The sequence below is a fragment of the Salvelinus namaycush genome, chromosome 14 (assembly GCF_016432855.1).
Source record: "Salvelinus namaycush isolate Seneca chromosome 14, SaNama_1.0, whole genome shotgun sequence".
Taxonomy (NCBI): Eukaryota; Metazoa; Chordata; class Actinopteri; order Salmoniformes; family Salmonidae; genus Salvelinus; species Salvelinus namaycush.
The window spans coordinates 7,491,133-7,518,267 of NC_052320.1; the positions used below are offsets into that span (position 1 = coordinate 7,491,133).

General features: G+C 45.6%; 1 protein-coding gene across 2 annotated transcripts in view; it reads right to left on the reverse strand.

Annotated features, from left to right (window-relative positions):
* Positions 1-27,135, reverse strand: part of LOC120058806 (zinc finger protein 385A-like) — an 85,977-nt gene that overhangs the window by 24,014 nt on the left and 34,828 nt on the right. Inside the window, exons 1-3 of one of the 2 annotated variants that reach the window (XM_039007539.1) lie at positions 21,701-21,715; positions 18,160-18,270; positions 1,346-1,529 (exon numbers count right to left, since the gene is read on the reverse strand). In XM_039007539.1, the coding sequence (XP_038863467.1) occupies positions 1,346-1,529; positions 18,160-18,270 (295 nt within the window). In that variant the 5' untranslated portion in view covers positions 21,701-21,715. Of the gene's footprint in view, positions 1-1,345; positions 1,530-18,159; positions 18,271-21,700; positions 21,716-27,135 lie in introns of those variants that run through there. The other variant, XM_039007537.1, reaches the window with a different exon arrangement.

Here is a 27,135-nt window from a genome sequence, read left to right on the forward strand (position 1 = left end):
AAAGCTGCTGAGTCATGGTGCCATTATGTTTTACAAGTCACCTGTTTCTCTGAGGTCAACCTCTAAATAGGTAGCCTTGTCCCAGATCTGTTTGTGCTGTCTTGCCAACTCCACGTGACAATGACGATCGGAATGACATAGGAGTTGGCAAGACAGCACAAACAGATCTGTGACCAGACTACTAAAACAGGACAGACATTCTAGAAGCCTTTGGTTCTTATGATGGCACAAAGCATTACTAGTACAGAAGATTCCTTCAAAGAAGTCAGAGAACTCAAGAGCATCATTTCAGGTCCAACAGCACATGCTGTTGTCCCCAGATCAACCTGCTTGTTGGCAGGGAATCTTTTCCATGATACGATGTGCTACTCTAGCGTCTCCGTGGTGATGGTGCTACTCTGCCGTCTCTGTTCAAAGGTCCTGTTCCAAAACTGTACTACTCAAAATGAGTCCTTACTTCCTTCCTTGTTCCCTTCCTAAAAAGAATCCCTAATCTGAAATGATAGGTGAAATCAAGGGGTTTCCATAACACAGCTTTCACCAATTTAGTGTCATGTCAGATCAGTGGTTACTTCAAGGGAGAAAGGAAGGAATGTATTTCTAAAGCATTTAAACTTGGAGCTAGGTTCTGCAAGAATGTAGAGCTAAATATAGCTCCTGTTTCGAAGTCCTTAGTGAGTCTCAGCTTCTCTCCGGCATATTTGTCATTTCAGGGTCAGTGGGACAGCAATGACAGAAGAGATCTGGGCCTGAGTCGGTGGTGCTGACACTGCTGCTCTGGTGGGAATGTGAGAGGAGCAGACTACGGCCTTTAGCCAAGGTCAGATAAAACACAGAGACAGGAGCCATAGAGGACCAGAACAAAATACTTGAATACCGATGGGATTGTTATTCCTTCATATTTGTGAATAGCTATTCATATCTCCCTCAGCACATAGTGGTCAGTTCATGTAGAAAATACTACAGTGAATACTACAGTATTATGCGCAAAAAAACACTGTAGTAAATACTACAGTAATGTCTGCAAAACGCTACAGTCCGTAAAAACACTGCACTTTTTTAAAGAGTAAATACTCCGTATTTAATTTGCATATACTCTGCCCATTCCCCTCCCCCATATCACAATTTGTGCCACCCATAAGTGAGAAACCTACATGCCAAGTATAGACCATATTGTGTTCCCTACAGGTTATAGAAAAGAGCAGAAGCCCTGAACTATTTGTTCAGAACCCAGTCCTACCTACCTACCTATTTTAGTATTTCTCCAATAAGTTCCAGAAGGAGAAAGCCTCCACCTACATGTAAGTGCTAGGAGGCATTGCAGGTCTCTCTCCTCCATGATTACCTGGGTTACAGGGGTCGCTGATGTCAGGGGCGGAGGTAGGGGATTCACCAGGGAGGGATGGAGAGGAGTTGAGGGGAACAGGTCGGCTGGACTTGTCACCCTCCTGGGGGCGACTCTTGGAGGTCTCGATGCCTTTGACTCTCCGTGCATGGCGGTTGCCTTTGTAGTGGGCTTCTGCCTGGCTCTGGAGAGAGAGAGGAGAGAAAGAGAGAGTGAGAGAGTGAGAGAGTGAGTGAGTGACTGAGTGACTGAGTGACTGAGTGAGTAAGTGACTGAGTGAGTGAGTGAGAGACATTATAAAATCCATGTACACAAACAACAAGTGTGCTGTTAAAATAGGCAAAGAATGCACACATTTCTTCCCACAGGGCCGTGGGGTGAGACAGGGATGCAGCTTAAGCCCCACCCTCTTCAACATATATATATCAACGAATTGGCGAGGGCACTAGAAAAGTCTGCAGCACCCGGCCTCACCCTACTAGAATCTGAAGTCAAATGTCTACTGTTTGCTGATGATCTGGTGCTACTGTCCCCAACCAAGGAGGGCCTACAGCAGCACCTAGATATTCTGCACAGATTCTGCCAGACCTGGGCCCTGACAGTAAATCTCAGTAAGACCAAAATAATGGTGTTCCAAAAAAGGTCCAGTCACCTGGACCACAAATACAAATTCCATCTAGACACCATTGCCCTAGAGCACACATAAAAACTATACATACCTTGGCCTAAACATCATTGCCACAGGTAACTTCCACAAAGCTGTGAACGATCTGAGAGACAAGGCAAGAAGGGCCTTCTCCATCAAAAGGAACATAACATTTGACATACCAATTAGGATCTGGCTAAAAATACTTGAATCAGTTATAGAACCCATTGCCCTTTATGGTTGTGATGTCTGGGGTCTGCTCACCAACCAAGAATTCACAAAATGGGACAAACACCAAATTGAGACTACATGCAGAATTCTGCAAAAATATCCTCAGTGTACAACGTAGAACACCAAATAATGCATGCAGAGCAAAATTAGGCTGATACCCGCTAATGATCAAAATCCAGAAAAGAGCCGTTAAATTCTACAACCACCTAAAAGGAAGCGATTCCCAAACCTTCCATAACAAAGCAATCTCCTACAGAAAGATGAACCTGGAGAAGAGTCCCCTAAGCAAGCTGGTCCTGGGGCTCTGTTCACAAACACAAACACATCACACAGAGCCCCAGGACAGCAGCACAATTAGACCCAACCAAATCATGAGAAAACAAAAAGAGAATTACTTGACACATTGGAAAGAATTAACAAAAAAACAGAGCAAACTAGAATGCTATTTGGCCCTAAAAAGAGAGTACACCGTGGCAGAATACCTGACTACTGTGACTGACCCAAACTTAAGGAAAGCTTTGACTATGTACAGTGAGCATAGCCTTGCTATTGAGAAAGGCCGCAGTAGACAGACCTGGCTCTCAAGAGAAGACAGGCTATGTGCACACTGCCCACAAAATGAGGTGGAAACTGAGCTGCATTCCTAAACTCCTGCCCAATGTATGACCATATTAGAGACACATATTTCCCTCAGATTACACAGATCCACAAAGAATTCGAAAACAAACCCGATTTCCATAAACTCCCATATCTACTGGGTGAAATATCACAGTGTGCCATCACAGCAGCAAGATTTGTGACCTGTTGCCACAAGAAAAGGTCAACCAGTGAAGAACAAACACCATTGTAAATACAATCCATATTTATGCTTGTTATTTTCCCTTTTGTACTTTAACCATTTGTACATCGTTACAACACTGTATATATACACAATATGACATTTGTAATGTCTTTATACTTTTGGAACTTCTGTGAGTGTAATGTTTAATGTTCATTTTTATTGTTTATTTCACTTTTGTATATTATCTACCTCACTTGCTTTGGCAATGTTAATATATGTTTCCCATGCCAATAAAGCCCCTTGAATTGAATTGAGAGAGGGTGAGTGAGTGAGTGAGTGAGTGAGTGAGTGAGTGAGTGAGTGAGTGAGTGAGTGAGTGAGTGAGTGAGTGAGTGAGTGAGTGAGAGAGTGAGAGAGTGAGTGAGTGAGTGAGTGAGTGAGTGAGTGAGTGAGTGAGTGAGTGAGTGAGTGAGTGAGTGAGTGAGTGAGTGAGTGAGTGAGTGAGTGAGTGAGTGAGTGAGTGAGTGAGTGAGAGAAAGAAAGAGGTGTGTGAATTTAGCTGTCATCACAACAACAGGTGAATATAACACTATGGCAATGGACTCAGACAGAGTAGAAAACAGTGGCTCTGTACACAATCTTGACACACTAATATAGCACACCTGGATACACAAACGCACCAAGGCGCGCACACACACACACACACATACACACACACACACACACATACACACACTGTCACGCCCTGACCTTAGAGGTCCTTTAAATTCTCTATTTGGTAGGTCAGGGTGTGACTAGGGTGGGAAATCTATGTTTATATTTCTTTATTGGCCAAGTATGGTTCCCAATCAGAGGCAGCTGTCTATCGTTGTCTCTGATCGGGGATCATACTTAGGCAGCCCTTTTTCCCACCTTCTGTTGTGGGATCTTGTCTTTTTGTGTTGCAGGTGTTGCACTCCTAGCTTTACGTTCGTTGAGTTGTTTATTGTTTTTGGTGGAACATTTAAAATTAAAGAAAATGTACGTCCACCACGCTGCACCTTGGTCTTCATTTAACGATGGACGTTACACGCACACACACACACAGTTTCGGTGTCCGGTATGCTATTCAATCTGCACCAGGAATAGGAGATGGGATGGCAGGCTGCAGACAGGCTTACAGTGGCTAGAGAGGAGAGGAATACTGTAACAGGTGATCTGACCACTGATCAGGAAACACTGTGAGGCAGTAGTCTGTCTGTTTTCCCTACCAATACCACATTACAACTGGCCCTAATCTAGGCCTCAGTCTCCTTGTTCCTCTTCTCCTCTGACTCCTCCACAGTCAGAGACTACCCAGCTCCAGCCTTCATGACTGTAGGCTCCAGTCATGTCATTATACCAGACATGATGAGAGACATGCCTGCAGTAGGGGGTTGAACTGCATGTCAGGGCCAGAGATGATGCCATCGTGCATGCACACAAACACACACTGTCCTGTAGTAACCACTTTTTTGGTTACTACATGATTCCATATGTGTTATTTCATAGTTTTGATACCTTCACTATTATTCTACAATGTAGAAAATAATTTTTAAAAGAAAAACACTTGAAGAGTAGGTGTGTCCAAACTTTTGACTGGTAATGTATGTGTCTGTCTGTCTCAGCTCAGTGTGTTGATTGTCTAGTTGATGTCTGTCTGTCTGTCTGTCTGTCTGTCTGTCTGTCTGTCTGTCTGTCTGTCTGTCTGTCTGTCTGTCTGTCTGTCTGTCTGTCTGTCTGTCTGTCTGTCTGTCTGTCTCAGCTCAGTGTGTTGATTGTCTAGTTGATGTCTGTCTGTATGTCTGTCTCAGCTCAGTGTTGATTTGTTGTTGATGTCTGTCTGTCTGTCTCAGTGTGTCATTGGGATGGTCAGATTGCCTTTAGGTTGGCTAGGCCTCAAGACACCAGGGGATATATTTCTAGACTGGCAACCATAGGAGCTGTGATGACCCTCCCACTCTGTCTGCCGTATTCTCTCTTTGTTCTTGTTTCCTTATTAGGATGCCGGTGGGCGGAGTTGGGAGAGTTGTCAGCTACATGGGAAACACCTGAGCCCAGTGTGTCCCAGGATAAATACACCACTTCCCCATTCATGGAGGAGACTCTCTCCATGCAGACACCTTTATAGATTTGGTTGTGTTTCTTGGTGTTTTTTTGGTTGGTTGCTTTAGCATCTTTCAACACCCTGCATTATCACATTCATGCATGCAAAACACTCACTTACACTACTGATTACTGATTACACACATCATTGTATATTATACCTAGTTACTTTATTTAATAAATATATATTTTGTTACTCCTTATCTCCACGTTGTCTCCCTTTTGTTACGGGCTTTGAGCCGGTTCGTGACAGAGCCGTAAGAGCTGTCACACATAGTCTACATCCTCATTATAGCCGGCTGCTGCAACAGTGCTGTGCTTCACACACACAACCTCATTGTCCCTCTGCTGTGCGCCTCTGTGACCACCTCAAACAGATCATCTGACAGCTAACAGGCTGAAAATGGACTGCCTAAAGCCTCTGGAATGGTGTGTGCCTGTGTGTATACATTGGCAGGCAAATAATTATTGTATCAAGATGATGATTATTATTAAGTAGGGGGCTTATTGTGTGTCGCTCTTTAAATACAGGGCTGGAGAGCTGCTGACAACTGCAACAGACAGGTGACGAGAGGAATAGAGAAATCGAGAGGCACACCAGAACACAGCACAGCACACCAGAACACAGCACAGCACACCAGAACACAGCACAGCATACCAGAGCACAACACACCACAGCACAGCACAGCACAGCACAGCACAGCACACCACATCACAACACATCCCCGGCTTACTAGGAGCTCAGGCCAGGGGCTCAGGCCAGGGGCTCAGGCCAGGGGCTCAGGCCAGGGATAGATAAGCTCGGCAGGGAAGGAGAGGATGAGTGAGGAGAGGAGAGGGGAGGGAGGTGAGAGGTGGAGGGATGGTGGCTTGGACATGGCTGGATGGACAGCAGAAGGGATGGCTATGTGGTTGGGATGGCTGAGAGGGGAGGGGAGAGACAGCTTTGGCTGGATAGCTGGGCCACAGGGGGTGGCTCAGTTGTTGGGAGGGCTGGGGACAGACGGGGAGAGGTGAGAGGGGAGAAGAGGGACTCAGGCTGGTGCTCCTGTGGTATGGATGGCGCTGGCACTGGCCTTTTGGTCAGGGCGTCAGGTATGTCCAGTCCCTGCTGTGTCCATTGACGTGACAATGACATGGGAGTTGGTAAGACAGCACGAACAGATGGGGAGTCAGGCTAGGCCGGATGGTTATAGCACTATCCCCTGTGGTCAGGGCATCAGGTATGTTCTGTACCCAGTGTGCCCGGGCACCAGCCAGCATGGTAGTTATCTCTAAAAGGTTGTAATTGGCATTGACAGACTGTCCTATCCTGCGAGTGTATATAGCATCTCCCCCTGTATCCCTAACCCTCTCAGGGTCTTAAGGAGCTGCCAGGCAACAGAAAACAGGCTTGAGCCCTGAGATGAGGTACATGTAGGAATGAAGGGAGATTTATGGATCTATGGTGGAGCAGAACACTGATGGAAGCACACACACACGCACACACACACACACGCGCGCGCGCGCACGCACACACTCTCACAGACACACACACTCACAGGCACACACACACACACACGCACACACATGGAGATGGAGGCTTAACCTCTACAGGAGCTCATGTGTTTCTGGATGTAAAGATAAAGGGGGCTGAAAGACAATGAAGGGAGAGACAAAGAGGGGGATGGGAGTTATGGTATAGAAAGAAGGCTGCTAAAAGAGGTACGGAGACGGGCGTGAAGAACCATGCAGAGAGAAAGGAAAAAAGAGAGAACTGCATATCTTATCAAGAGGTAAGATAGAAACAACCTGTGATAGAGAGAAGTGATTGTGGTCTCCACGTGTCTTAAAGCATACTGAGAGGAGAGCTGTGGCACAAGCACACACATTACAGTACAGCTGCAACTCCAGATTAACATAGAGAGAGGAGGGAGGGAGGGACGGAGTGAGGGATAGACGGAGGGACGGAGAGATGAGAGAGGGAGAGATGGAGGGAGGGAGGGAGTGAGGGACGGAGTGAGGGACTGAAGGAGGGAGAGAGGGAGGAGCTGGACCCACTTGGTCATGCTGCAGCACTGAGTGGCGTTGAACAATGCAGTGTAACACCAGCCTGTGAAATCCCTCCTGTCCTGCAGCAATATACAGCAAGGTTATACACGCACACGAACACACACACACACACACACACACACACACACACACACACACACACACACACACACACACACACACACACACACACACACACACACACACACACACACACACACACACACACCACCCCCTCTCTTTCTCTTTGCTCCCCTCTAGACCCCTTTATCCTCACCCCCCTCTCTCCTCGCCCTCCTCTCGTCCTTTACCCAGAGTGCAACAGGGGTGTCAGAGAGCCAGGCCATAATCCTGACCCTTGACAAATGCATTTTATGATATGTAGTGGCAGCCAATGTGAGGCTTTCCATACTCTAAATAATGCTGTGTGAAGAGAAAGAGAGAGAGGAAGAGAGATAGAGAATGAGATTGAGATAAAGAGAGATAGAAAGAGAGAGAGAGATAAAGAGAAAGAAAGAAAGAAAGAAAGAAAGAAAGAAAGAAAGAAAGAAAGAAAGAAAGAAAGAAAGAAAGAAAGAAAGAAAGAAAGAAAGATGGAGTGATAGACATGGAAACAGTGAGAGAGAGAAAGAGAGGAATATGAATATATGAATGCAGCAATGAAGCTTGAAATTACTTGGCTGACTTGAGCATGGATTGGATGGGGGGGATGAGGAAACATCTACTGATGGTGATATGGTAATATGGTCAGAGGCCATTCGTCTGAGTAAAAGTGAGGCTTTATCTAAGAGATAAAGACATAACTGTTAGTGTCATAGCTTCCAATTGACCTACTGTACTATCTTGCTGGAAAAAGCTCTAGTCCTTGGCACAGTGCTAACCTATTTTCCATAGCGTAATATACTGTGTTGTGTGTCATACAGCACTAGCGTTCTATGATGCAGAAACAGAGGATGGGCTCTTGCCCTATGGGCCCTTCTGGCTGTCATCCATGACAGATTCAGAGTGTGTTACAGTATGTAAACCACCACCTGTCTGTGTTGTCAGATCCATCCTGGTAGTTTAGTGTAGTGTAGTTTAGGGTAGTGTAATGTTGGGTAGTGTAGTGTAGTGTAGTTTAGTTTAGTTTTGGGTAGTGTAGTGTTGGATAGTGTAGGGTAGTGTAGTGTAGTATACAGTAGAGTGGTTTAGTGTAGTGTGGTGTTGTGTTGTGTAGGGTAAGGTACTGTAGGGTAGTGTAGGGTAGGGTGAGGGGGGTGTTGTGTTGTGTTGGGTAGGATAGTGTAGTTTGGTGTTGTGTAGCATAAGGGACTGTAGGGTAGTGTGGTGTAATGAGGTGTTGGGAAAGGCAGTGTAGTATAGGGTAGTGTAGTGTAGTGTAGTGTAGTGTAGTGTAGGGTAGTGTAGTGTAGTGTAGTGTAGTGTAGGGTAGTGTAGAGTAGGGTAGTGTAGTGTAGGGTAGTGTAGTGTAGGGTAGTGTAGTTTAGAGTATAATAGGGTAGTGTCGTGTAGGGTAGTGTAGTGTAGGGTAGTGTAGTGTTTGGAAGTGTTGGGTAGAGTAGTGTAGTGTTGGGTAGTGTTGTGTAGTGTAGTGTTGGGAAGTGTTGGGTAGTTTAGGGTAGGGTAGTATAGGGTTGTGTAGTGTTGGGAAGTTTTGGGTAGTGTAGTGTAGTGTAGTATTGGGTAGGGTGGTGTAGTGTAGGGTAGTGTAGTGTGGTGTTGGGTGGTGTAGTGTAGTGTACTGTTGTGTAGTGTAGTTTAGGGTCATTTCGTGTAGTGTTGGGTTGTGTAGTGTAGTTTGGATAATGTATTGTAGTGTAGTGTAGAGTTGGGTAGTGTTGTGTTGTGTAGGGTAGTGTAGTGTAGATTTGGGTAGAGTTGTGTAGAGTAGTGTAGTGTTGGGTAGGATAGTGTAGGTTAGGGTAGTGTTGGGTAGTGTAGGGTAGTGGTGGGTAGTGTAGTGTAGTTTACGGTAGTGTAGTGTAGTGCTGGGTAGTGTAGTTTAGTGTGGGTAATGTATTTTAGTGTAGTGTAGTGTTGGGTTGTGTAGTGTAGTGTAGTGTTGGGCAGTGTAGTGTAGGGTAGGATTGGGTAGAGTTGTGTACAGTTGTGTAGTTTTGGGTATTGTAGTGTAGTGTTGGGTAGTGTTGTGTATAGTAGTGAAGTGTTGGGTAGTGTAGGATAGTGTTGGGTAGTGTTGGGTAGAGTAGTGTTGAGTAGGTTAGTGTAGGTAATGTAGGGTAATGTAGGGTAGTGAAGTGTTGTGTAGGGTAGTGTTGTGTAGTGTAGCATAGTGCTGGGTAGGGTAGTGCTGGGTAGTGTTGTGTAGGGTAGTGTTTGTTAGGTTAGTGTCGGTTAGTGTAGGGTAGTGTGATGTTGGGTAGTGTAGGGTAGTGTGGTGTTTGGTAGTGTAGTGTAGATTAGTGTAGTGTAGTGTATTTTAGTATAGGGTAGAGTAGTGTAGTTTAGGTAGTGTAGTGTATCGTATTGTAGTGTATGGTAGTGTAGTGTTGGGTAGTGTTGGGTAGTGTAGTGTAGTGTAGTATAGAGTAGGGTAGCGTAGTATAGGGTAGTGTTGGGTAGGGTAGTGTAGTGTAGTGTAGTATACGGGAGAGTGGTGTAGTGTAGTGTGATGTGGTGTTGTGTAGGGTAAGGTACTGTAAGGTACTGTAAGGTAGTGTAAGGTAGTGTAAGGTAGTGTAGGGTAGTGTAGTGTAGTGTAGTGTAGGGTAGTGTAGGGTAGTGTAGTGTAGTGTAGGGTAGGGTAGTGTAGTGTAGGGTAGTGTAGTGTAGGGTAGTGTAGGGTAGTGTAGTGTAGTGTAGGGTAGTGTAGTGTAGTGTAGTGTAGTATAGAGTAGGGTAGTGTAGTGTAGGGTAGTGTAGGGTAGTGTAGTGTAGGGTAGTGTAGGGTAGTGTAGTGTAGTGTAGGGTAGGGTAGTGTAGTGTAGGGTAGGGTCGAATAGGGTAGTGTAGAGTAGGGCAGTGTAGTGTAGTGTAGGGTAGTGTAGGGTAGTGTAGTGTAGGGTAGTGTAGTGTAGGGTAGTGTAGTGTAGGGTAGTGTAGTGTAGGGTCGAATAGGGTAGTGTAGTGTAGGGTAGTGTAGAGTAGGGCAGTGTAGTGTAGTGTAGGGTAGTGTAGGGTAGTGTAGTGTAGGGTAGTGTAGTGTAGGGTAGTGTAGTGTAGGGTCGAATAGGGTAGTGTAGTGTAGGGTAGTGTAGAGTAGGGCAGTGTAGTGTAGTGTAGGGTAGTGTAGTGTAGGGTAGTGTAGTGTAGGGTAGGGTAGTGTAGTGTAGGGTAGTGTAGTGTAGGGTAGGGTAGTGTAGTGTTGGGAAGTGTTGGGTAGAGTAGTGCAGTGTTGGGTAGTTTTGGGAAGTGTAGTTTGGTGGTGTGTGGTGTTGGGTAGTGTAGAGTAGTGTAATTTGGTGTAGTGTTGGGTAGTGTAGTTTAGGGTAGTTTAGGGTAGGGTAGTGTAGTTTAGTGTGGGTAATGTATTGTGGTGTAGTGTAGTCTTGGGTAATGTAGTGTAGGGTAGTGTTGGGTAGTGTTGGGTAGTGTAGGGTAGATTTGGGTGGAGTTATGTACAGTAGTGCAGTGTTGGGTATTGTAGTGTAGTGATGGGTAGTGTTGTGTAGAGTAGTGTAGTGTTGGGTAGTGTAGGGTAGTGTTGAGTAGTGCAGGGTAGTGTAGGTTAGTGTAGGCTAGGGTAGGGTAGGGTAGTGTAGTGTAGTGTTGGGTAGTGTAGTGTTGGGTAGTGTAGTGTTGGGTAGTGTTGGATAGTGTTGTGTAGGGTAGTATAATATAGTGTTGGGTAGGGTAGTGTTTGGTACGTTAGTGTAGGGTTGTGTAGGGTAGTGTGGTGTTGGGTAGTGTTGGGTAGTGTAGATTAGTGTAGTGTGGTGTAGGGTAGTGTAGTGTCTGGTAGTGTAGTGTATGGTAGTATAGGGTAGGGTATGGTAGTTTAGGGTAGTGTAGTGTATGGTATTGTAGTGTATGGTAGTGTGGTGTTGGGTTGTGTAGGGTAGTGTAGTGTAGTATAGGGTAGTGTAGTGTAGTGTAGTATACGGTAGAGTGGTTTAGTGTAGTGTCGTGTTGTGTAGGGTAAGGTACTGTAGGGTAATGTAGGGTATATTAGTGTAGGGTAGTGTAGTGTAGTTTGGTGTTGTGTAGCGTAAGGAACTGTAGTGTGGTGTAGGGTAGTGTAGTATAGTTTAGGGTAGTGTAGTGTATGGTATTGTAGTGTATGGCAGTGTGATGGTGGGTAGTGTTGTGTAGTGTAGTATACGGTAGAGTGGTTTAGTGTAGTGTAGTGTCGTGTTGTGTAGGGTAAGGTACTAAAGCGTAGTGTAATATAGGGTAGTGTAGTGTAGTGTATGGTAGTGTAGTGTATGGTAGTATAGGGTAGGGTAGGGTAGTATAGTTTAGGGTAGTGTACGGTAGTGTAGTGTATGGTAGTATAGGGTAGGGTAGGGTAGTATAGTTTAGGGTAGTGTAGGGTAGGGTAGGGTAGTGCAGTGTAGTGCAGTGTAGTGTAGGGTAGAGTAGAGTAGGGCAGTGTAGTGTAGTGTACAGTCATGGCCAAAAGTTTTGAGAATGACACAAATATAAAACTTTCACAAAGTCTGCTGCTTCAGTTTGTATGATGGCAATTTGCATATACTCCAGAATGTTATGAAGAGTGATCAGATGAATTTGCCATGCAAATTAACTGAATCCCCCAAAAGACTTTCCACTGCATTTCAGCCCTGCCACAAAAGGACCAGCTGACATCATGTCAGTGATTCTCTCGTTAACACAGGTGTGAGTGTTGACGAGGACACGGCTGGAGATCACTCTGTCATGCTGATTGAGTTCGAATAACAGACTGGAAGCTTCAAAAGGAGGGTGGTGCTTGGAATCATTGTTCTTCCTCTCTCAACCATGGTTTCCTGCAAGGAAACACGTGCCGTCATCATTGCTTTGCACAAAAAGGGCTTCACAGGCAAGGATATTGCTGCCAGGAAGATTGCACCTAAATCAACCATTTATCGGATCATCAAGAACTTCAAGGAGAGCGGTTCAATTGTTGTGAAGAAGAATTCAGTGCGCCCAAGAAAGTCCAGCAAGTGCCAGGACCGTCTCCTAAAGTTGATTCAGCTGCGGGATCGGGGCACCACCAGTACAGAGCTTGCTCAGGAATGGCAGCAGGCAGGAGTGAGTGCATCTGCATGCACAGTGAGGCAAAGACTTTTGGAGAATGGCCTGGTGTCAAGAAGGGCAGCAAAGAAGCCACTTCTCTCTAGGAAAAACATCAGGGTCAGACTGATATTCTGCAAAAGGTACAGGGATTGGACTGCTGAGGACTGGGGTAAAGTCATTTTCTCTGATGAATCCACTATCCGATTGCTTGGGTCATCCGGAAAAAAGCTTGTCCGGAGAAGACAAGGTGAGCGCTACCATCCGTCCTGTGTCATGCCAACAGTAAAGCATCCTGAGACTATTCATGTGTGGGGTTGCTTCTCAGCCAAGGGAGTGGGCTCACTCACAATTTTGCCTAAGAACACAGCCATGAATAAAGAATGGTACCAACACATCCTCCGAGAGCAACTTCTCCCAACCATCCAGGAACAGTTTGGTGACGAACAATGCCTTTTCCAGCATGATGGAGCACCTTGCCATAAGGCTTATAACTAAGTGGCTCGGGGGAAAAAACATTGATATTTTGATATTTTGAGGAAACTCCCCAGACGTTAATCCCATTGAGAACTTGTGGTCAATCCTCAAGAGGCGGGTGGACAAACAAAAACCCACAAATTCTGACAAACTCCAAGCATTGATTATGCAAGAATGGGCTGCCATCAGTCAGGATGTGGCCCAGAAGTTAATTGACAGCATGCCAGGGCGGATTGCAGAGATCTTGAAAAAGAATGGTCAACACTGCAAATATTGACTCTTTGCATCAACTTCATGTAATTGTCAATAAAAGCCTTTGACACGTATGAAATGCTTGTAATTATACTTCAGTATTCCATAGTAACATCTGACAAAAATATCTAAAGACACTGAAGCAGCAAACTTTGTGGAAATTAATATTTGTGTCATTCTCAAAACTTTTGGCCACGACTGTAGGGTAGTGTAGTGTAGGGTAGAGTAGGGGAGTGTAGAGTAGGGTAGTGTAGTGTAGGGTAGAGTAGAGTAGGGTAGTATAGTGTAGGGTAGAGTAGGGTGTGGTGGGGTAGGGTAGAATAGAGTAGGGTAGTGTAGTGTAGGGTAGGGTAGTGTTGTGTAGAGTAGTGTAGTTTAGGGTAGTGTAGTGTATGGTATTGTAGTGTATGGTAGTGTTGTGTAGAGTAGCGAATGGTGGTGTAGGGTAGTGTAGAGTAGGTTAGTGTCTTGCATTTTAGGGGAGTGTCTTGTATTGTAGGGAGTGTCTTGTATTGTAGGGTTGTGTAGGGTAGTGTCTTGTATTGTAGGGTAGTGTAGAGTAGGTTAGTGTCTTGTATTGTAGGGTAGTGTAGGTTAGGGTAGTGTCTTGTATTTTAGGGGAGTGTCTTGTATTGTAGGGTAGGGTAGTGTGGTGCACAGACATTGCACAGACATGATATGGTAGTGTAGAGTAGGGTAGGGTAGGGTGGTGTAGAGTAGGGTAGGGTAGAGTAGGGTATGGTATGGTATGGTTGTGTATAGTAGGGTAGTATGGTGTAGAGTAGGGTAGTGTAGAGTAGGGCTGGTGTAGGGTATGGTATGGTATGGTAGTGTAGAGTAGGGTAGGGTATGGTAATGTATGGTATGGTAGTGTAGAGTAGAGTAGAGTAGGGTAGGGTAGGGTAGGGTAGGGTAGGGTAGGGTAGGGTAGGGTAGGGTAGGGTAGGGAAGGGTATGGTAGTGTAGAGTAGGGTAGTGTGGTGTAGAGTAGGGTAGTGTAGAGTAGGGCTGGTGTAGGGTATGGTCTGGTATGGTAGTGTAGAGTAGGGTAGGGTATGGTGATGTATGGTATGGTAGTGTAGAGTAGTGTAGGGTATGGTAAGGTAGTGTAGTGCAGTGTAGTGTAGGGGTGGGGAGCTTTGCAGAGGCTGGCGCTGAGGGTGACTGGGGTGCTGAAATCCTTCTCAGGTCCCTGGGGGTCATAGTTGGCCAACCAGAGGTAGATTACGTAGCTCTTTACTGGTCGGTGTCAATATTTACCAGCATGTTTATGTGTCATACTTGAATGGCTGAGAGGTCCCGTTCTGAGCTATAAACAGTGAGCTTATACCCAGCATGGAACCTGGGCCCTGCAGGAGCAGGAAAATATTTACATTATGTGGAAGGCATCAGCAAATGACAGACATAGTTTAAATGGCTCTGGGAGACATGTAACTTGGGGAAGCTTGTGGCGGAAGAATCCGAATGAGTTGTGTAACATAGATAATTAAGATGTCTTATCTGCATAATATGCTTATGTGAAATACTCATTATTAGAATGTATCCCTTCGGACTCTGGTGTTGGCAGTTGCACTTCTTCCCTCAGCTGGGGCTCAGTCACCTGGGGCCCAGAGAGGGGAGAGGTCAGGCTTGTCTTTCACATGTCCCTGGTGCTATGCAGAATATCAGAAAGGGCAGAGGACAGGAGGGAACATTGTCTTCATATGTGAACGTGTCTTTACCTATTCTTAAACCATGTGAAGGGATGGCGTGATTAATGGGGAACCAATTACTTGTCTCCACAATGTCTGTGCGCCAGTCACTCCCTCCTTTGGCATTGATTGATGTGTGTGGTAGTGTCTGGAACCATTGTATGTCATCTCTGATGTTGCACTTATCCTGGGATAGTGTATGAGCTAGAGGCTCACTCCCCTCAGTGAGCTTGTCCAGGAGTGGGGTCAAGAAGGGGTTTTACTTGAGATGAGAGTATCTGGAGTTGACAATTGATTTATGCCATTGGATGAGTTGGTATTTTTGTTTTATGAGTACCAGGAATGAGATCGGAACCTCGTCTTAGGGGCCAAACTGAACGATAATATATAGCGAATGCTATCTGGCTACGGGATATTCCTCCTGCTGCCTAGAAGAAACCAGCTCTGCACCGCAAAAACCACACAGAGGCCATGATTGTAGGCTGTTCAGTAATTCTAGATGTGGGTTACTGGACACTCCCTCTTGGTGTGTTATGGGACACTCCCTAGCCTGGGTGTGGGTTTGTGTGCAGCAGGACAATCTGCGTCTGACTTATATATGCCACAGGATACTATGCCCATAACAGCCAAGGTCCAATACTCCGCTGTAGGCCAACAGACTAAAGGGACTTTCTACTGATGGATACAGTGATAGTGTGATTTGCTACAGTAAGATAAAGAGAGGCCTTCTAAAGCATTCAGAGAATGTTGGTGATACGAGACATTAAAACTACTTTTTTTTTTGCTTTAAAAAAACCATATGTTGCATTCATGCACACTGCATTACAACATTACACATCTATTTAAACCTATACCCTATGTTTTGCTTTTGCACATTAAAAACACCTGGAGATAAACTATACCATATGGGTTGACAGATGAAAATGCTGTTTTTAGCAGAGTGGATGATTCACATTAATCAGACTATAGAAGAGAAGGTGGTCTAAAAAACCTGATGCTGCTGCACAGAGAGATGTCATGTGTGACATGGTACCCTATCTCCTATGGGCCCTGGTCCAAAATAGTGCACTTCATAGGGTGCCTTTTGCAACACAGATTTTTTTATATTTTAGCAGATGCTCTTATCCAGAACGACTTGCTCAAGGGCACATTGTTGGCTCTGGGATTCAAACCAGCAACCTTTCAGTTCCTGGCCTAACGCTCTAACCACTAGGCTACCTGCCTCCCTAGACATCAATGTCATTGGGTATGCTTATGTGAAATCAGTTTCCATACCCCCAAGAACATCCTAAATCAACTTTCCCATGTTGATCTGGGGGAGAGAAAATCCTTTTGAAATGTGGAGGAAAATCCTATTTCATGCGCTCAGCTTGCTGTCTCTTTGCCAGGCCGTCATTGTAAATAAGAATTTGTTCTTCTTAATTGACTCGCCTGGATAAATAAAGTTTAAATAAAACAATTGCCTAGCAACACTCTAGGGTCATAACTTCAGTACTGTACTACAGACATGGGTTCAAATACTATTTGAAATCATTTAAACTAGTTTATCTGTGCTTGATTGAGGTTACCTGTTGCATTGGAATCAATAGAAAAGTCCCCAAAATATAAAATCCTTCCCATCTTGCACGCCAGGCAGGCTACAGCAAACACATTCAAATATTTCATATAGTATTTGAACCCATTTCTGCTGTACTACATCTCACACACAACTCTCACTTGGGCTCGAAAAACCAGATTCCAATGAGGCCCCCACTGCCAAGCCAAGACACAACATAACACAAACAGAACACAAACAGAAGCACCAAATACGACAGAAACACAAATAGATATACGCATCACCTCCATGGCGTCACCACTTTTTCCCCCAGAGAAATAAACAAAGAGATACAGAATAGCAAAAAGAAAAATAGCCATCTAAAAAGAGTGTATATAGTGGTAGTAGCTGTCCTGTATGGTGAGTTGTGGTACTAGCTGTCCTGTATGGTGAGTTGTGGTAGTAGCTGTCCTGTATGGTGGGTTGTGGTACTAGCTGTCCTGTATGGTGGGTTGTGATAGTAGCTGTCCTGTATGGTGAGTTGTGGTAGGAGCTGTCCTGTATGGTGAGTTGTGGTAGTAGCTGTCCTGTATGGTGGGTTGTGGTACTAGCTGTCCTGTATGGTGGGTTGTGATAGTAGCTGTCCTGTATGGTGAGTTGTGGTAGTAGCTGCCTTGTATGGTGAGTTGTGGTAGTAGCTGTCCTGTATGGTGAGTTGTGGTAGTAGCTGTCCTGTATGGTGGGTTGTGATAGTAGCTGTCATGTATGGGGAGTTATGGTAGTAGCTGTCTTGTATGGTGAGTTATGGTAGTAGCTGTCCTGTACGGTGAGTTGTGGTAGTAGCTGTCCTGTATGGTGAGTTGTGGTAGGAGCTGTCCTGTATGGTGGGTTGTGGTAGGAGCTGTCCTGTATGGTGGGTTGTGGTACTAGCTGTCCTGTATGGTGGGTTGTGATAGTAGCTGTCCTGTATGGTGGGTTGTGATAGTAGCTGTCCTGTATGGTGAGTTGTGGTAGTAGCTGTCCTGTATGGTGAGTTGTGGTAGTAGCTGCCTTGTATGGTGAGTTGTGGTAGTAGCTGTCCTGTATGGTGAGTTGTGGTACTAGCTGTCCTGTATGGTGAGTTGTGGTAGTAGCTGTCCTGTATGGTGAGTTGTGGTAGTAGCTGTCCTGTATGGTGGGTTGTGGTAGGAGCTGTCCTGTATGGTGGATGGTGATAGTAGCTGTCCTGTATGGTGGGTTGTGGTAGGAGCTGTCCTGTATGGTGGGTTGTGGTAGGAGCTGTCCTGTATGGTGAGTTGTGGTAGTAGCTGCCTTGTATGGTGAGTTGTGGTAGTAGCTGTCCTGTATGGTGAGTTGTGGTAGTAGCTGTCCTGTATGGTGAGTTGTGGTAGTAGCTGTCCTGTATGGTGAGTTGTGGTAGTAGCTGCCTTGTATGGTGAGTTGTGATAGTAGCTGTCCTGTATGGTGAGTTGTGGTAGAAGCTGTCCTGTACGGTGAGTTGTGATACTAGCTGTCCTGTATGGTGAGTTGTGGTACTAGCTGTCCTGTATGGTGGGTTGTGGTAGGAGCTGTCCTGTATGGTGGGTTGTGGTACTAGCTGTCCTGTATGGTGGGTTGTGGTAGAAGCTGTCCTGTATGGTGAGTTGTGGAAGGAGTTGAAGGTTACAGGGTTGGAGTGAGTATGTCAGAAGTTCTGTAGTGTTCTGTACCTCAAAGTTGAAGGTATCTTGCAGACGTTACAGGGTTCGAGTTAGAGTGAGTATTGTGGGTGTTGGTCGGAGCTGTTCTGTACCTCAGAGTTGAAGGTATCTGGCAGACGTTACAGTGTTACAGTTAGAGTGAGTATTGTGAGTGTTGGTCGGAGCTGTTCTGTACCTCAGAGTTGAAGCGTATCTGGCAGACGTTACAAGAGATGATGGGCCTCTTGGTTTTCACCAGTGGAACGCCAAAGGTATGGTTGATCACCGCCTTCTGCACTGGGTCCATCTGAGAGGGAGCAAGAGGGAGGGAGGACTCTCAACTCTCAATCCACAATATAGCAGGGGATGTAACGCCACAGATTATGATTGATAATGTTAGAAACAGCTCCTACAATCTTCTTATTATACATTTATCTCAGCAAGTCATCAGTCATTTGTGTAAGTTCCGTACATGTTGAATGCCCTTCACTATAAGTGTGCTGAAAGTCTGTTGTTAAATAGTTTACTGTGAAATACCATTGTATCTGTTCAAACACATTTTTTCCCAAAAGTTTACTAAGGGTTGGTAACAGGGTTGTCTGTTTGCGCCAGTAAACGGTGCTTTGCTATTCTTGGTTAGCGGAATGACTTTTGCTTCTCTCCAGGCCTGAGGACGCGCACTTTGCTGTAGGCTTGGATTGAAGAGATGACAAATAGGAGTGTCAATATAATCTGCTTTCATCCTCAATAATTTTCCATCCTGGTTGTCAAGACCCAGATAGCTTGTCATTGTTGATAGACAATAACAAAACATTTACCTTTTCCACACTCACTTTACATAATTCAAATTTACAATGCTTGCCTTTCATAATTTGGTCAGTTATATATGGATGTATAGGTTCAGAATTTGTTGTTGTCATGGTTGTCATGTCATGCCTAAGTTTAAAAAAATATATAATTAAAGTAGTTATATATCAGTGGGGTTTTAATGATGAATGAGCCTTCTGATTCAATGAATGATGGAGCCGAGTTCGCCTTTTTGCCCAAATGTAATTTAAGATGTTTTAGCCGGGTTTGTAAAGATGTGATCAATACATTTGTAAATACCCTGGTAGGTTGCCTGATTACCTGAACCAGGTTGCATGCACTTGTTACAGATTGAAGCTTTTTCTTGAGTGGGCAGCTTGATGAAAGCCAGTCAAAATGTAGATCACCTAGAAAATATACCTCTCTGTTGATATCACATAAATTATCAAGCATTTCACACATACAGTATTATCCAGATACTGACTGTTAGCACTTGGTGGTCTACAGCAGCTTGCCACAAGAATGGACTTCAGGTGAGGAAGGTGAACCTATTAGTCAGTATATGAATATTATCTCTTACTAGCATGTTATCGATTTCATGAACCTTGTTTCTTAGGCTACATATGTTAATGTGGGCTATTTTTAGTTATTTTCTATGATTCTTGATTGTTATTATTGCTTTACTGAGAGGCTTATCAGAGGTAGACATGACAGTGATATTTCTGTTTGAGCTGATATTTCTGTTTGAGCTGCAGGGTAAACTTCACACAGTGGGCTTCAGACTAGGGCTAGCAGTATAACTCAGGTTCAGAGGCACACGATTACTGCTGACAACAGCTGTAGAACTGACAGAGGCATTCAGGGGATCTAGAGGGACATACATTAGGTTACTTACATTATGACTGCCAACACCCCTGGGACAATGTACATTTGCAGCAACACTATAACTCAGCAACACAATGGTAGAGCTTTTTGGAGTCTCAGAGCTGTATGGAGTCTTTCAGGTATGACATAGATTGTAATGACAGCTGTAGTACTTTAACAGTTGTCAAATAATAATAATAGGTCCCGTGTGGCTCAGTTGGTAGAGCATGGCGCTTGCAACGCCAGGGTTGTGGGTTCATTCCCCACGGGGGGACCAGGATGAATATGTATGAACTTTCCAATTTGTAAGTCGCTCTGGATAAGAGCGTCTGCTAAATGACTTAAATGTAAATGTAAATAATGCTTAGGTCTGCTTGGCTGCTGCACACACACAAACACACACACACACACACATACACACACATGGAGAGACACTAGATACTGGGCTAGTCACTGGACTAGATACTGGGCTAGTCACTGGACTAGACCCTGGACTAGACCCTGGGCTAGACACTGGGCTAGACCCTGGACTAGACACTGGGCTAGACACTGGGCTAGACACTGGGTTAGTCACTGGACTAGATACTGGGCTAGTCACTGGACAAATCATTTCACTTAAACCTCAACTAAATCTTGTAATTAATAATTTGAGGTGACTTAACTGCTTGGTGTAACCCTGGATTGTAGATGGTCATGGTCAAAACATATTGTTACAACAGTAACTAAGATGAGGAGAAGTCTATCCATAATAAAGTGTTACTCTGCTTTCTTGACAACACTATCAACAAAGCAAGTACTACAGGCCCTAGTGTTGTCACACCTGGGCTACTGTCAAGTCATATGGTCGGGTGTCACAGAGAGGGACACATGCAAATGACAATTAGCACAGAACAGAGCAGCACCGCTGGACCTTAGATGTACACAGAGAGCCAGCATTGATAATATGCATATCAGTCTCTCCTGGATAATGGTGGAGGAGAGACTGCATCACTGCTCGACATGTTGAAATCACAGAGCAGCTCAGACACCCATACATACCCCACAAGACATACCACCAGAGGTCTCTTCACAGTCCCCAAGTCCAAAACAGACTACGGAAAACGCACAGTACTACATAGAGCCATGACTACATGGAACTCTATTCCACATCATGTTACTCAGCAAACAGTAAAATCAGATTTAAAAAAACAGATAAAACTACACCTTAAGGAACAGCGTGGACTGTGAAGAGACATACACACACACACACACACACACACACACACACACACACACACACACACACACACACACACACACACACACACACACACACACACACACACACTTACACCTGCATTCGCAAACACATGCTAACACACACTAGGCACTTACACCTGCATTCGCAAACACATGCTAACACACACTGTACACACACATACATTTAATATTGTTATTTTTCTGTATTATTGATTTTGTATTGTAGGTATGTTGTGGTAGAGTAGTGTGTAATAATGTATTATATTGTAGATATGTTGTGCTAGAGTAGTGTGTAATAATGTGTTATATTGTAGATACGTTGTGGTAGAGTAGTGTGTAATAATGTGTTGTATTGTAGATATGTTGTGCTAGAGTAGTGTGTAATAATGTGTTGTATTGTAGATATGTTGTGGTAGAGTAGTGTGTAATAATGTGTTGTATTGTAGATATGTTGTGCTAGAGTAGTGTGTAATAATGTGTTGTATTGTAGATATGTTGTGGTAGAGTAGTGTGTAATAATGTGTTGTATTGTAGATATGTTGTGCTAGAGTAGTGTGTAATAATGTGTTGTGTTATGCATTGTTTTATTGTATGTAACTTTGATTGGAACCCAGGAGGAGCAGCTGCTGCCTTGGCTAACGGGGATCCGGAATAAGAAATACAACAAAATAGCAGAGAAGAATGGCCAGGGTCATTTTAGGGCACACAATCGAAAACACGTTAAAACATTTTGCAATGGAAAATTAGGTAGTACCTCCCTGTTTCAGTCCGTTTTCTTCCAAAATTCAAAAGGCACTCGCACATCTTTGTTGCAGGTGCATGGTAGCAGTTGAATAAGATGAGAACAGAGAAGAAACCCACACACTTCTCTTGACAGTGTCACTGCTCTTTAACGCTTTGCATATTGGCCTATCGGAGGGTTGGAGTCAAGGGAAATAAGTGTTACCAAATATAACAATGTGCATTTCATAAATATAAGTGTGTACATAAAATGTATTAAACACATTTGTAAAACCACAATGAGGACATCGACCCATCAAGCAAGTTTTCATTGGGTACAGCGCAAGAACATTTTAAATGAGTTAGTGCTTCTCTGTTTCAGTTCGTCATCTTCCGTTTGGTGCCTAATATACACTTCAATGGTTTGAAAGCTATGTGGGCTGGTGCAGCTGCTTTATGAGTGAGTGACCGCACGTGAATTGTTTCAGCTGGGGTGTCCATCATGAGGATGTTAGGCCTATAAGGCCCCTCAGCATAAATGGAACTGACTAGCTTTAGCTCCAGGACAACGCTGTGCAGGAGAATAAGTCCCTAGTTAAACCACAGTCCCAGACACAAAGAGACAGGAAATCCAGTCAGCCTGTCCTGTGGTCTCTGAACTGAACAGAGTCCACAACCCTTATCTGAACCATCATTTATTCTTGGGCTCATATTTAATTGACAGCATTAGCAGATGATACATCGCGGGTGTGGATTTCGACTAAGCAGAGCCAACGGTCTAGCACTTCATTTTGTGCAGCCTACGCTGTAGCACTGGCACGCAGCTTCACTGGACAAAATAAAACTTTATTAGACCGTTTTGAATTACATTTCCATTCCTTGACATGTCTTCGTAAAAATAATTTTTAAACCTTGAGTTACTCAGACAGTTACTGAGACATAAATCTCTCTCAACTAGAGTGTAAAAAACAAACTCATTTCAGATTGTACATTTAGATGATAACCATACGTTTCTTCTCATTGTCTTACGGCCAGAGCGAGCCACGTATAAAAACTGCTTCAGTTGGCTGGAGAGACGGCCGAGGGGAGAGACGGCCGAGGGGAGAGACGGCCGAGGGGAGAGGCGGCCGAGGGGAGAGACGGCCGAGGGGAGAGACGGCCGAGGGGAGAGACTGCCGAGGGGAGAGGCGGCCGAGGGGAGAGGCGGCCGAGGGGAGAGACGGCCGAGGGGAGAGGCGGCCGAGGGGAGAGGCGGCCGAGGGGAGAGACGGCCGAGGGGAGAGGCTGAAATGAATACGCTCTTAAGCCAAACAAAAACTATTTGTAAATCTGCACTGGGACTGTAACCAGGCAACACAAAAGGGAAAAACTAAACAGATAAGAGGAACAGAGAGAGAGAAGGCAGAGACAGGGAGCAGGGTGACAGCACAGACAGATACCATCTGTAGAGAGAGGAGAGGAGAGGACAGAGGAGAGGAGAGGACAGAAGAGAGGACAGGGGATGGGAGAGGAGAGGAGAGGAGAGGAGAGGAGAGGAGAGGAGAGGAGAGGAGAGGAGAGGAGAGGAGAGGAGAGGAGAGGAGAGGAGAGGAGGACCAGGCTCAGCGCCGGACATCCTGACATCTCACATTCTTATCTCTTCTGGTCCTCTTCCCCATCTTTCTCCCTCCCCCTCTTTCTCCCTCCCCCTCTACCCCACTCTTCCAATTTCCCAGAACTCATCTCTCATCTCTCCAAGCCTTTTCTTGGTCTGATGTCCACATGGAAACACACAGGAAGAGAGGATGGATCACGGCCAGTAACGCTGGACTATGATGACATAGTGTTCCTGGACCTTCAGGAGTATACGACCCCCTGCAGCCAGCTTGGTCATTGTTCATTGGTAAATGCTCTATAATGTGTATTAAAATAACAGAAACCTCAGTTCTAAACTAATCCTGTTTAATAGCCATGTACCCTGCAAATAAAAACAAACACCACTGCCACCAACTGCATATGTAACCCTCACACATGAACAAAGCTGTCGTCAGTGTGTGTGTGTGTGTGTGTGTGTGTGTGTGTGTGTGTGTGTGTGTGTGTGTGTGTGTGTGTGTGTGTGTGTGTGTGTGTGTGTGTGTGCGTGTGCGTGTGCGTGTGCGTGTGCGTGTGCGTGCGTGCGTGCGTGCGTGCGTGCGTGCGTGCAGTTTAATGAGAGCTTAACAGAACAGTACTGCAGGGGTTGAGTCACTGAGTCCAGGCAAGTATTTTGGGTGGTGCTCCACTTCTCTTCACTACGTCTGGGTGGAGGTACTGTCAAACAGTGCTCAAGTCAACAGGGACTTCTCAGTCACTGCTCCACTGCCCTCTGATCTCCAGTAAAACGTTTGTCCAGAAAGAGAGTGGTTTCCAGGTGTTTGATGCCATTCCATTTGCTCCGTTCCGGCCATTATTATGAGCCGTCCTCCCCTCAGCAGCCTCCACTGACGAGCACACACACACACACACACACACCATAAAGGGGCATCATTCACTCACTCAGACACAGCACAAGAACAGTCCAACACACCTCTCTTCTCCTAATAGTGTGTTTTAAAGGGACAATTAGCAGTATAAATTAATGATATGTACCAATTAATTCTTAACCTATAAAGGCCTCATGAGCTTAGTTTAATTGTTGTACCCCATCAGAACCCAATCTATTAACTTGTTTAACGCCAATGTTTGTAAACAAAGTAAATGTAAACAAATACTGTACAGCCTCAAACATGGTTAAAACTATAATGTTGATATCATGAATGGTCAGTCCATGCATCCGCAGCTCTGTCTATGAATTTGAGAGTGATTACATTTCTCCAGCTTCATCCCTCAAGTTTTTACTGAAACGGTGACATTGAGTGAGCTTTGCTATTGTTTCAACTGCTGATTGGTCATTCAACAGAAAACAGAATCACAACAATGTCTGTAAAACAGCCCAGACAGCGGCATACCACACATCTCTCAAACACACAGTCCACACAGCGGCATACCACACATCTCTCAAACACGCAGCCCAGACAGCAGCATACCACACATCTCTCAAACACACAGCCCAGACAGCGGCATACCACACATCTCTCAAACACACAGCCCAGACAGCAGCATACCACACATCTCTCAAACACACAGCCCAGACAGCGGCATACCACACATCTCTCAAACACACAGCCCAGACAGCAGCATACCACACATCTCTCAAACACACAGCCCAGACAGCGGCATACCACACATCTCTCAAACACACAGCCCAGACAGCAGCATACCACACATCTCTCAAACACACAGCCCAGACAGCGGCATACCACACATCTCTCAAACACACAGCCCAGACAGCGGCATACCACACATCTCTCAAACACACAGCCCAGACAGCAGCATACCACACATCTCTCAAACACACAGCCCAGACACCGGCATACCACACATCTCTCTAACACACAGCCCAGACAGCAGCATACCACACATCTCTCAAACACACAGCCCAGACAGCGGCATACCACACATCTCTCAAACACACAGCCCAGACAGCGGCGTACCACACATCTCTCAAACACACAGCCCAGACAGCGGCGTACCACACATCTCTCAAACACACAGCCCAGACAGCGGCATACCACACATCTCTCAAACACACAGCCCAGACAGCAGCATACCACACATCTCTCAAACACACAGCCCAGACAGCGGCATACCACACATCTCTCAAACACACAGCCCAGACAGCGGCATACCACACATCTCTCAAACACACAGCCCAGACAGCGGCATACCACACATCTCTCAAACACACAGCCCAGACAGCGGCATACCACACATCTCTCAAACACACAGCCCAGACAGCGGCATACCACACATCTCTCAAACACACAGCCCAGACACCGGCATAACACACATCTCTCAAACACACAGCCCAGACAGCAGCATACCACACATCTCTCAAACACACAGCCCAGACAGCGGCATACCACACATCTCTCAAACACACAGCCCAGACAGCGGCATACCACACATCTCTCAAACACACAGCCCAGACAGCGGCATACCACACATCTCTCAAACACACAGCCCAGACACCGGCATACCACACATCTCTCAAACACACAGCCCAGACAGCAGCATACCACACATCTCTCAAACACACAGCCCAGACAGCGGCACACCACACATCTCTCAAACACACAGTCCACACAGCGGCATACCACACATCTCTCAAACACACAGCCCACACAGCGGCATACCACACATCTCTCAAACACACAGCCCAGACAGCGGCATACCACACATCTCTCAAACACACAGCCCAGACAGCGGCACACCACACATCTCTCAAACACACAGCCCAGACAATCGGCATACCACACATCTCTCAAACACACAGCCCAGACAGCGGCATACCACACATCTCTCAAACACACAGCCCAGACAGCGGCATACCACACATCTCTCAAACACACAGCCCAGACAGCGGCATACCACACATCTCTCAAACACACAGCCCAGACAGCAGCATACCACACATCTCTCAAACACACAGCCCAGACAGCGGCATACCACACATCTCTCAAACACACAGCCCAGACAGCAGCATACCACACATCTCTCAAACACACAGCCCAGACAGCGGCATACCACACATCTCTCAAACACACAGCCCAGACAGCGGCATACCACACATCTCTCAAACACACAGCCCAGACAGCAGCATACCACACATCTCTCAAACACACAGCCCAGACACGGCATACCACACATCTCTCTAACACACAGCCCAGACATCAGCATACCACACATCTCTCAAACACACAGCCCAGACAGCGGCATACCACACATCTCTCAAACACACAGCCCAGACAGCGGCAGTACCACACATCTCTCAAACACACAGCCCAGACAGCGGCATACCACACATCTCTCAAACACACAGCCCAGACAGCGGCATACCACACATCTCTCAAACACACAGCCCAGACAGCGGCATACCACACATCTCTCAAACACACAGCCCAGACAGCAGCATACCACACATCTCTCAAACACACAGCCCAGACAGCGGCATACTACACATCTCTCAAACACACAGCCCAGACAGCAGGCATACCACACATCTCTCAAACACACAGCCCAGACAGCAGCATACCAAACATCTCTCAAACACACAGCCCAGACAGCGGCATACTACACATCTCTCAAACACACAGCCCAGACAGCGGCATACTACACATCTCTCAAACACACAGCCCAGACAGCAGCATACCACACATCTCTCAAACACACAGCCCAGACAGCGGCATAGCACACATCTCTCAAACACACAGCCCAGACAGCGGCATACTACACATCTCTCAAACACACAGCCCAGACAGCGGCATACCACACATCTCTCAAACACACAGCCCAGACAGCGACATACCACACATCTCTCAAACACACAGCCCAGACAGCAGCATACCACACATCTCTCAAACACACAGCCCAGACAGCGGCACACCACACATCTCTCAAACACACAGCCCAGACAGCGGCATAC